This window comes from Ammodytes marinus (assembly GCF_949987685.1).
Source record: "Ammodytes marinus genome assembly, chromosome: 19".
NCBI classification, from domain to species: Eukaryota; Metazoa; Chordata; class Actinopteri; order Uranoscopiformes; family Ammodytidae; genus Ammodytes; species Ammodytes marinus.
The window spans coordinates 9,274,668-9,286,856 of record NC_137223.1 but is presented as its reverse complement, the minus strand read 5'-3'; the positions used below and the strand labels follow the sequence as shown (position 1 = coordinate 9,286,856).

The 12,189-nt window shown below is 40.5% G+C and overlaps 1 protein-coding gene across 1 annotated transcript in view; it reads right to left on the bottom strand.

Moving 5' to 3' along the window:
* tagapb (T cell activation RhoGTPase activating protein b) overlaps positions 1-8,514 on the bottom strand; it is a 33,840-nt gene extending 25,326 nt beyond the window's left edge. The window contains exons 1-2 of the mRNA XM_080047393.1: positions 8,406-8,514; positions 2,002-2,087 (exon numbers count right to left, since the gene is read on the bottom strand). Of these exons, the coding sequence (XP_079903519.1) occupies positions 2,002-2,087; positions 8,406-8,480 (161 nt within the window). The 5' untranslated portion in view covers positions 8,481-8,514. The remainder of the gene's footprint in view (positions 1-2,001; positions 2,088-8,405) is intronic.
* Positions 8,515-12,189: the final 3,675 nt, after the last annotated feature.

Here is a 12,189-nt window from a genome sequence, read left to right as displayed (position 1 = left end):
ATTGGATAATCAGGCCTGTAGGTCAGAAGTAAGCATAATTGCCTGTACGTGAGGCAGGGATGGAAATTAACACCCGCCACACGCCAAATGCGGGTAGATTTGCGTGCTGGCGTGTAAATTGTGTCACTTCACCCGCCACTGTGTCGGGTAATACTTTCCAGTCAGGTCCGATCTAATTTGCATATTTAATACATTCGTCATGAACATGATGACAGGGCGCTACACAGTTCAACAGTTTCTTTTTGCCTTTCTAGTCGAACTGAACTACGGCGCGATCCGCTCAGCTAGGAAATACTATCTGCGAGTTAACGTGTGGAGGCATAAGTCGACAAATCAATCGACTTACTTTGCCCCCTTTTTTTCTTCCCACAGCAGAGGTTGAGGTGCTGAAAATAAAGTGAAAACTGCGCTTTTCCTTTAAGCAGCAGAGCTGCCGCCGTTGTTACAGTATTTGCATCAAAGCCCTAATGGTAATACAAATGAGATGCTTTATTTAAACGCTGTCCGTGCTTAGAGGTGATTTTAATTGTGTCGGCTGAAACAGAAACTAACGGAGGGATTCGGCTCACATACAGTCCCTTGAGTCGCGCAGTCAGTTTGCCGACATGGCTTTGTATTTAAGGCTCGAGACATACAATCAGATCGCATACAAACAGGGAAGCCTTTCCCATCGATATCGCTAACGGGGAGAATATCCCCGGTTATTATTTGAGCCTCAAACCACAGAGTTCTTCCCCGTGCGGTGGCTCGCGCACTCACTGGTGATCTCACGGTGAAACGCTGCTTTGCTCGGACGAAGGCATCGTGTGTTTCTAGATGATTTAACGTCATAGTCTCAGACGAGCGTTTAACATTATGCTGCATCTTTTGCACTGCACTGTTTTTTTATCAACAGTGAAAAAATGGTCCCACACCGGACTCTTATGTGTAGCTGATTACTTCATGCACGCACCTTGCAGAAGTGACGCTCCTGCAGCGCGCTCACGACCAGACGTGACACGGTGACATCTCCCATTAATAAAACGGCATAACTCCCTGATTTTCAGATTTCTATTTTTAAATTCGACTTGAGCGCAAGTGGAAAACCGGTCAATGTGTCGACACATTCACATCCCTAATGCATATGGAGAAAGTGATAAACAATATCAACATTTCATATCATTAACTAAAAAGAAAAAAGAAATCTAAAGGTAACTTCAATACTGTATTATAATTATTGACTAAATGATGAAAAAAAGGTGTCTGCAGGGCCAGTGAAAATATACAAGGGGCCAGTAAAACTCGGATCTATTGGCCAAGCGGGCCAGTTGGGAAAAAAAGTTGCATTGAACCAAGAGTATATATGGAGTTCAATTATACAATGTTTTGAAATAAAGATGGCGTGTATTGTGTATCATATATAGTAAGAGTGTACCATTTAATTTGCAACTCAGTTCCTTGGTAGCACCTACTTACAGTACAAATGACTTCTGATGGAAAACATTTGTATGAAAAACACTTTCATTAGCTATTCTTACTATTGTATTGTTTAACATTAACGCATATATTAAAAAAGATATTGCGTATAAAAAGTGGCTGGTAAAAAAGATGAGTGGCTGGTAGATTTTTAAATCTACCTGCCACAGTGGCTGGTAGGCAAAAAAGTTAATTTCCATCCCTGACGTGAGGTGACAAATGCACATTAAAGGCTAAACAACCTGGGAAATTGTTATCGATGTGACATCACTTGCGGCATCCTCCTTCCTCCTTATCCATGTTCATATTAGTAATCTAATCCATGCCAAATATCTGAAGTATGTACAGGTCACAGAAATCCTAAGACTTTCTCAGAAAATATGGCGTGTGTGCATCACAATACGGATGAGATACCCAAGCACCTTCAGCTAAACCCCTCGGTGTTCAGCAGAAAAAACAGCGTGTGAAGAAGAGAGAATGCATTACGAATGATTGACACACATAGTTTGGCATATGTCACAAGGTTTAAAACAGTCATGTACACACCTGATGGGAGACCATGGCATACCCAGCGCCTTCCCAAAGACCAGGGACGGGGCAGAGCGTCGTCTCTGGGCCAAGTGTCTGAAGTGCTGCAAGAAAACAGAGGTGACAGAAGAAATAAGAATCTTTTTCCCCATATTTTCCTATTTTGATGTTTCCTTTTCTTTAATATGTTTTAGACACTTAACACCACTAACCATGCTGTCATTTTAACCTGCTACAAGCTGGTGAATAATAAACAGCTGTGAGGTTTTTGAAGCTGTTCTCTTCGTACCTTGTGTTGAAACATTTGTCTCCATACAGTCAGAAAGTCTGACAAATCTAAATAAAGGACATACAGAAGCTTGAAATAATTTGATTTGAATCATTATTGCACAGTACAAGGCACTATACATCTTATACATACGCCTAATGAAACTTCTGCACATGTTCTTGGTGTATAAATCTTAGTGTATTCTTATCGTCATTTGATATATCAACGCCTCACTGCTATTAACTCTATACAAATGACATTACTCTGCACTTACGGCTTTTAGCTGTTGTACTATTAAAGCGCATTACGTTGTCTTGTAATCTGCGACACTGTGCCTGCTGTGGGGCTTTCTTTGACCATGTACCTATTAAGAAAGACTTCCAGGTCAGTAAACCGTAAACCTTCCTAATCGACAGTGTCGCAAAAAAAGACAGGAAGTTTTGACCGACGCTTTGGCCAGTGACATCTTTAATATGAGAGGAAATGTCAGGCGCCCAGGGATTAGGGGAGAACGGGGTAATTTGTCACACGGGTTGGTTGTCACAATCGTTATATCTCGGAACCAGAAGGCGCTGTCTATGAAATTTTGGTATGTAAATATCCAGAATTGGGATCAGAGGTCACCTACATAGTCTTCCTTGGAGTTAGACTGCTGAATTTGAGGTGAGACGACTGTTTGTGTTTTTCATGTCAAATTGAAAATATTTAGCTCCTCAGTATTTTTCTTCTAGGCTTTTACACAATGGGTTTATAACAAAACACTTGTTACCCATACAAAGTGTGAAGGGTAAACTATATTTTAGATTGTGGTTAGCAAGCTAATTAGTTGTCAGATGGTTGTTGGCCTTGATGCTAGCAAGAAATTCAAGTTGGGGTTGGTCGTCAAATGTTTTGGGGGGTTGGTTGTCACATGTTATCTCAAGGCTGCAGCCAGAAAAGGAACCCAATAACGAAAGAAATTGTCAAGCTGTATCCTCACTGACACCCCAGAGAAGGAAAGAATAGAGCAGGAAAAGGCAGCTAGCAAAAAGGGCAACAAAATCAAAACAACCCAGTGCATCCCAAACTAGACCAGCTGCCAAGGCTACAGTAAGTTATGTAGGCCTATTTTTCAACTTGACAATGCAATTAAACTTTCAAATTTAGTTCTACTCTCTTGCCTTCTTTTTAAGATTATTCCCATTAAGATAACATTATGACAAACAACCCCAAAGTGTTTGACGGTTGGTTGTCCCAATGTGTAAGGGTGTCTTTGATGATTAATTTCTTCTTTATTACAATAAGATAGAAAAAGTGAGGGGTACATATTTCAAGCCAACACCTTAAGCTTCAATTTAATGTAGGAATGACTATTGAAAGATGTTTAGGTGTTAAGCAATTCTCACTAGAGTAAAAAGTGTGCCTACTTACCCCGTTCTCCCCTACTGTGTGTGATTACTGCACGTAGGGAAGAGCAGGAGCTGTTGGTAAAAGTCCATTAAAGATTTTCCAGAGCCTTCAGCCGCTCTGCCCCCCTACTCTGGAATGCACTACCCCGACATCCGCAACACTGACTCCATATCCCTGTTCAAATCTAAACTCAAAACCCACCTCAGCTTTTATACTGTATATGTTTTTAAATGTACAGCGACCTTGAGAGCCATGAAAGGTGCCTCATAATAACATGTATTATTATAATTACAACCACAAACTGCACTAAACAAACAAGTACAAATCCAGCGAAAAACCTCAGAATGGGGCAGTGATTTAAATTCCAGTGACCTTCAGCCTATACTGTACTGCCAAATGAATAATGGGAATGGCTTTAGATAAGAGAGTCAATCTGTGAAGTGACTTAAAGATATGTTTGCCCACATTCTCCATAAAAGCGGAGTAAAGGAAATATAGTAGAAAGCAACATATTGAGTAATACAATACCCTTGCAATACACTGCTTAATGATCCCTTTGAGACATGTGTTAGGACAGAGTCTAAGACCATTTTGCAATTTAAAAATGTAACTGCTGGACATAAGTGTCCACTGGATGTTTCAAATGCACACTTGTGTAAGGTAACGACTGTATTGGCCTCCAAACCAGTTGTTGTAACAACATCATCCCCCATGTGCTTTTGTTGAACTCTAACATAATGTGTGGAAGGAAAAACATCACTCTTTCAGCAGTTAAACTTGAAAACAAACTTGTATTGTGAACAAACATCATTCACGGGACAATGAAGGCAATTACGGTAATTACCGGTAATTACGGTACAAAGGCCACATAAATAAATGACAGACCTGTTTTCATTTGTCTCTTTTGAATTGTGTCCCGGAACAATACAATCTTCTTTGTAAGTCTTCAGTTTCTTGGCAGGGAAAATTTCCCAATTCACAATGAGAGTCTGGAAATGGCTTTGAGTGAGTGCTTCTATTATTGACGGCTCACATATTATCATCTCGGCTGCCCAGATGTGATTGACAGATGATGACATGTTGCCAAGCAACATAAAGGCAAATCGTGTGATTTGGATGGAAGCTTTTAAACGAGCCATATAATATATATTCAGTCCCCTCCAATAGTATTGGAACAGTGAGGCTAATTCCTTTAATTTTGTGGTAGACTGGAAACATTTGGGTTTGACATCAAAATATGAATATGAGACAATAGATCAACATTTCAGCTTTCATTTCCAGGTATTTACATCTGGATCTGATACACAACTGAGAAGATAGAATTTTTTAAAAGGAACACCACATTTTTAGGTGAGCATAAGTATTGGAACAGATAGACTTAAAATAAATTTAAGTGAATAAGACTTAATATTTTGTTGCAAATCCTTCGCTTGCAATAACTGCATCAAGCCTGTGACCCATTGACATCACAAAACGTTTGCATTCTTCTTTTGTGATGTTTTTCCAGGCTTTTACCGCAGCCTTATTCAGTTGCTGTTTGTTTTGGGGGGTTACTCTCTTCGGTCTCCTCTTTAGCAGGTAAAATGCATTCTCTATAGGGTTTAAGTCTGGAGATTGACTTGGCCAGTCTACAACTATCCATTTCTTGCCCCTGATGACCTCCTTTGTTGTTTTTGCAGTTTTTTCAGATCATTATCTTGCTGCATGATGAAGGATCTTCCAATCAGTTTGGTTGCATCTTTCTTTAAACTGGCAGACAGAATGTGTCTGTAGACTTCTACGTTCATTTAGCTGTTGCCATCATGTGTTACTGTGTTGTTGTCAAGATGAACCTTTACCAAAGTGATGGAAAGGCTAAAGTTTGAAGAAAGAAATGATCTTCTCATGATCCCAAACATACAAGCTAGTCTGTGAAACACGGTGGAGGCAATGTCATGGCTTGGGCTTGCACGGCTTCTTCTGGGACGGGCTCATTCATCTTCATTGATGATGTAACACATGATGGCAACAGCTAAATGAACTCTGAAGTCTACAGAAACATTTTGTCTGCCAATTTAAGGAAAGATGCAACCAAACTGATTGGAAGGTCCTTCATCATGCAGCAAGATAATGACCCAAAACACAACAAAGGAGTTAATCAGGGGCAAGAAGTGGAAGGTTTTAGACTGGCCAAGTCAATCTCCAGACTTAAACCCTATAGAGCATTCATTTTACCTGCCAAGGAGGAGACTTAAGAGAGTTACCCCCTAACACAAACAGCAACTGAAAGAGGCTGCGGTGAAAGCCTGGAAAAGCATCACAAAAGAAGAATGAAAAAGTTTGGTGATGTCAATGGGTCACAGGCTTGATGCGGTTATTGCAAGCAAAGGATTTGCGACAAAATATTACGTTTTATTCACTTTCATTTATTTTAATTCTATCTGTTGTAATACTTTTGCTCACCTAAAAATGTGGTGTTCCTTTACAAACAATGATATTTTCTCAATTGTGTATCAGATTCTGATGTAAATACCTGGAAATGAAAGCTGAAATGTTGATCTATTGTCTCATATTCATCTTTTGTTGTCAAATCCAAATGTTTCCAGTCTACAGCAAAAATAAAGGAATTGCCCTCACCTTTCCAATACTATTGCAGGGGACTGTATAAGAGTAAGCCTACACTTTGTGTTACATAAACTAGTTGCAGGCCCAATTGAGTAGACCTACTAGATTACAATGGCAGAGCATTAGGCTGCAGCATTTATTTGTGCATTTTCCGATGACTACCCATAAATTGTTAGCCTGGAAATCCAGACCTGCCGCTGGCAAATTAAATTTGCTGCGCATGTTGGTCTGGACACACTCCATTGAAGCTCATTAAATATGTCAAAATTCTGAGCTAAGTTTTAATCTGTTTTATCTGATATGGGCGGGCCAGAGCCCTATGTATGGTGCTCTGGGCGGACGTAACCGGATGACGGCAGTGCTGTACTTGCGCTGTCGAAGCCGTGATATAGTAAACAACAGAGATGGCTGTGGATAAGTTGTTTGAGTTTGAGACAGCTTTGGCCTCGACCCTTTACGATTTGGAAGACGGCACTCAAATCTTTCATTAGCAAGTAAGAGGAATGTTCTGTTTTGCCCGCCGACCACGCCAAAAGTTTAAACTAACAGTTAATCCCGCTGTTCGTTAAACTAACGGGGCTTAATACGTCACCTTGTTCATTGCTCTGATTGGTTTTAGTGCTATCCAATTGCCTGCAGTGGTATTTGAAAGGCACGAGTAGGAGCCACCTCTTGAGTTGGGAAGGTCTATTGATCGTGGCCAGACCCTATATCCAGGGCCGCTGCTCCCTATACGCAGAGTACGCAGACTGCGTAGGGCACCAAGTTCCTGGGGGGGGCACCCCAAAAAAAAAAAAATTATAACTATAATTTTTTTTTTTTTTTTTTTTTTTTTTTTTTATTAAAAAGGAAAAAGAGATGGTCCGGGGGCCCCCCAAAATAGTTTATTTTTTTTTATGTCAATGTCAATAACAGGGTCCAAAAAGGAATAGCCTAAATATAAGTACTCATTAAAATGTAACAAGATAGAAATCATCATGGGCCCCTCAACTAGTAGGGGAGAAATACAAAAGCAAGTTAAAAACAACAGCATTAGTAGCTCTGTCTAAGGGGGTTGAAGGCCCCCTCACACATACACAAATAAACTTTATGTGTGAATTCTAAATTGTTCATATCCACCCTTTATCTGTTGAAATGGGCCTCTCCATCATAGAACATGGGTCTACAGACCAATCTACTGTTTTTACAGTTGCAGAGTAAAGAGTGCTACCTGTTTAAGAAAAATCTGAAAAATAATGTTCCTTCTGCATCTCAGGATTTGATATCTCTCTAGTCTCTAAAATTTCCTCACAAAGTGCACCAGATTGATGCATTTTACTTTAAAAAGGTAAAAAAAATTCCACCCACCCCCAAACAAGGTACAGGGTCCCTCCAACAATACCCCAAGATCCTGTGGGAAACACTGACTTCCTTAATATGTTTTTGCCATTAATTGTATGTATCCGTGTAGAAAATTCAGTGTACCTGACTGGATAAGGACAAGTGGGGGGCCCTTTAAGAGTGTAAGACCAGGGGCCCATTATCTCATAATCAGTCTATGATCCTATCACTCAATTCCTTTGCAAAGGCAGTTTTTTCACAAGTTAAGCTGTTCTTTCTGTTAGTAAATGCTGGCAAATGTGCCAAAAAGCAGTCGCAGAGATCTTGCAGTGGCAAAAAAATTTCGCTCGCGCCCTGCGGACGCGAGCTTCTGGGTGTTTTTTTTTTTTGGGGGGTGGGGGGGGGGGGGGCATCACTGACAATTTCTGCTTAGGGCACCCAAAAGCGTAGCAGCGGCCCTGCCTATATCGTTCTAGATATGGGTCTGAATTTCCAGGCTACTAAATTGTAGCTACTTTTGAACCAATCAAGGCCATTCTCTGCCTGAACTTTTTTTATAAAAACAATGACTGTTGCCATGGAGAAAGTTTGATACGGCCCCACCCCAACTACACTGTCTAGTGAAACGGTCTATAATACTTATGAACATTTATTTTCAACCAGATTTTTGTAAAACATATTTTAACAACCAACTTTGATATCATGTATTGATGTTTACTATTTAAAACCAGGTTTACAGAGGGCGAAGCTTTAAAAAGAAAAACACAGCACCTCAATTCAAAACACACCCAGCGGTCATCAACAACAGGATCTTTTTCACCTTTGGCGTGTCTATACTCACAGGGCGTAGGGAAGCTGCAGCGTCATCGTAGCTTCCTCTCCTCATTGTTGCAATTCCATAATCTGGAGCATCCATGGCACCAAACCCTCTACCCCACTGCTGCTCTCCTGTCCTGCACTGCAGTTTGTAAGTTCAGTTCAACAGTTTGCAGCTTTCTTTTTGCTCGGCAAGTTGAGTAGAACGTGCCAGTTGTGGGGCTTTGCTGTGAACGAGCCGGGGAACGGCTGCAGAATGACGCCTCACGTCCTGGAAAACAGCATCTTCTCACTGGTGCTAATGAGGGTTGAAACAATGGAGGCCCAGCTGGCACACAACATTTTTTTTTGTGCCTGACCTGGACCTGCAGTGCCCCATTGCAAACAAACTATCACTCCAGCCATCCCTCCTTCCATCCCTCCATCTATCCCTCCCTCCATTCTGTCCTGTTCCGCTCCAGTAGGGCAGCTTCCTCCCATAATGAGATCGCCGTGCGTCACATAAAGGCCCATCGCCTCGTCCCCATTTCAGTTCCAGGCTAACGAGGGTGAGATGCCATGACAGCTTGGTCCTCTGAAAAACAGGGTTTCTGCCCATCCCCCCTGTGTGTATATACAGTCATATGAAAAAGTTTGGGAACCCCTCTCAGCCGGCATTATAATTGACTCTGCTTTCAAAAAAAATATATAAAAGTGGTATGTCTTTAATTTACCAGGAACAGCTAAGTACTGGGATGTTTTCCAAACAAAGATTTTTTGAAAAGCAGTATTTGGTTGTATGAAATAAAATTAAATGTGAAAAACTGGCTGTGCAAAAATATAGGAACCCTTGTGGTTTTGTTGATTTTAATGCCTGTAACAGCATGTAAAACTGATGACTTTAAACACAAAGTTGGTTGGATTATGTTGTTAAGCCTTGAACCTCATAGAAATGTCTGTTTAATCATGAGAACATTTATTTTAGGTGCCTAAAGGCAAGTTGCACTTCTCTTTGACTCTCTGCTGAAGTGAGACAGAATCGGATCATCAAAACAGCTACCAAAAGATCTGAAAAACAAAGATTGTTCATTGTCATGGTTTAGGGAAGGCTACAAGAAGCTTTCCCAAAGGTTTCAATTGTCAATTTCGACTGTAGGGAACGTTGTCAGGAAATGGAAGGACACAGGCATAGTGGCAGTTAAACCCAGGCATGGCAGACCAAGAAAAAAACAGGAGCGGCATAGGTGGAGGATTGTGAGAATGGTTGCACACAACCCACAGATCACCTCCAAAGACCTGCAAGAACATCTGGCTGCAGATTGTGTATCTGTACATCGTTCAACAACACTGAATTGTAGAACAATGTACCGATACACAATCTGCAGCCAGATGTTCTTGCAGGTCTTTGGAGGTGATCTTTGGGTTGTGTGCAACCATTCTCACAATCCGCCGCATATGCCGCTCTTGTACTTTTCTTGGTCTGCTAGACCTGGGTTTAACTGCCACTATGCCTGTGTCCTTCCATTCCCTGACAACGTTCCTTTCAGTAGAAATTGACAATTGAAACCTTTGGGAAAGCTTCTTGTAGCCTTCCCCTAAACCATGACAATGAATAATCTTTGTTTTTAAGATATTTTGGGAGCTGTTTTGATGATCGCATTCTGTCTCACTTCTGCAGAGAGTCAAAGAGAAGTGGAACTTGCATTTAGGCACCTAAAATACCTTTTATCATGATTAAACAGACCTTTATATGAGGTTCAAGGCTTAACAACATAATCCAACCAATTTTGTGTTTAAAGTCCTCAGTTTTACATGCTGTTACATGCATTAAAATCAGCAAGACCACAAGGGTTCCCATATTTTTGCACAGCCAGTTTTTCACATTTTATTTAATTTCATAAAACTAAATACTGCTTTTCAAAAAATCTTTGTTTAGAAAACATCCCAGTACTTAGCTGTTCCTGGTAAATGAAAGACATACCACTTTTATCTTTTTTGTGTTAAAGCAGAGTCAATTATAATGCCGGCTGAGAGGGGTTCCCAAACTTTTTCATATGACATGAATAGGTACACACACAAACAAACAAATGTGCTTTTAGAGTGGAGTATGGCAAGTGTATTTTCAGCTTAATATAGCGATGACAAATGACTGGTTAGTGTAATAAGAAAAGGTACAAAAGTATAATAATGTGAATGTAAACAACATTTTTGATGTAAAAATATGTATTATGCAGACTGGTCGCAGTGGTGCTATTTTTATTTACTATGCAGTGTACCTTTTACTATCTAATGTATGATTAATGTGAATGTTAAGGATATAAAAGGGAAGTTAAATGAAACCATATGAGAAGTTTACAGAGGACATTAACAACTCATAAACATTTGAACGAAGGACCCGAAACAAGACACTGCTTTTTTCCATGAAGTCACAAGCTTTTTTTTTTTTTTATCAAGATCTTTTTATTTGTTTTTTCAGTATAGCAAAGTGCAAAGTTGTTAATTTGTTACAGACAGGAAGTATGAAAAGAATAAATAAAAAACAAATTATGCCACTTACATCAAAAAAATAAATTAAAATAAATTAAAAAATTAAAATTAAAAATCCCTCCCAAATCACTGCCAGTTCACAAAGCCTGGAATGAGCCCAAAAAGGTCCCCATGCTTTCTGAAACCCTGCACTGGAATGCCGAAGCGAGTACCTAATTTGTTCCAGCTTAAGACAGGACATGATGGGCCGGTTTCGCAGACATGGATTAAGCCTAGTTCTGGACTACATTGTACTTTTAATGGACAATCTCCATTCAAAATTTCCATTTAGTCCAGGACTAGGCTTAATCCATGTCTGTGAAACTGGCCCAACATCTCTCAGCCATTGTGTATGAGTGGGCGGGACAGGTTCCCTCCACCTCGGCAGAATGGTTCGCCGGGCCAGAAGAGAGGCAAAAGATATATTACGTCGCTTAACTGCAGTTAATCCAACCACCTTGTCAGTGACCCCAAAAAGTGCAATTAGAGGTTTTGGTTAAACTTGATGTTTAACACCTGAGATGATGTTTGGAAGACCTCTACCCAGAATTTGTTAAGGCTGGGGCACAACCAATGAAGTAGAGAGGCTTCATAGATGTAACATCTTACGCACAGTGGACTAACATCAGGGTAAATTGCAGATAATTTGGCTTTTGAGATATAAGCCCTGTGAACCACTTTGAATTGGATCAGGCAGTGTCGAGGGCATACATAGAGGTGGAATTAACATGTTTAAGAATGGAGCGACATGTATCTTCCGCTAAAGAGAAGCCCAGGTCCCCTTCCCATGCTGCTTTGATCTTGTCCACAGAGACATGTCTTAGACCCCGTTTCCATTTGTCTTTAACATGTTGTTTTTGTGATACGATCACGTGAATACAGCTCTAACTACAGGTGAAAACACTCTCTAGACGCATTGAGATCGGATCACAAAAACCACATTCGGAGGTGGTTTACGTCGGTTGTGTCCGATGTGTCCGCATTCATTTGGTAGTGGGAACACCAATGTGACTTTTGTCCACTTTAGGGACCTCCTACTCAACTGCCGCCACCTGCCTGAGCGGAAATACGTTGAAAATGCATCACTGGCGTTCATGCAGCTTTTATAGAAGCCTCATGAACGTTAGTTGCATCCGCCAGTATTGCAAATGACAAGCTTTCTGTCCTCTGTTTTCATTTCACTGCGTAAATCTGAAAATACGAAAATCGCTGCTATTGACTGGAGAGCTACAAGGCAACGACTTCCTGTTCTTATCTGCTTAAAAATAAAAGTCAACTCGCGTTTGGCTAGTAACAGGCTTTTA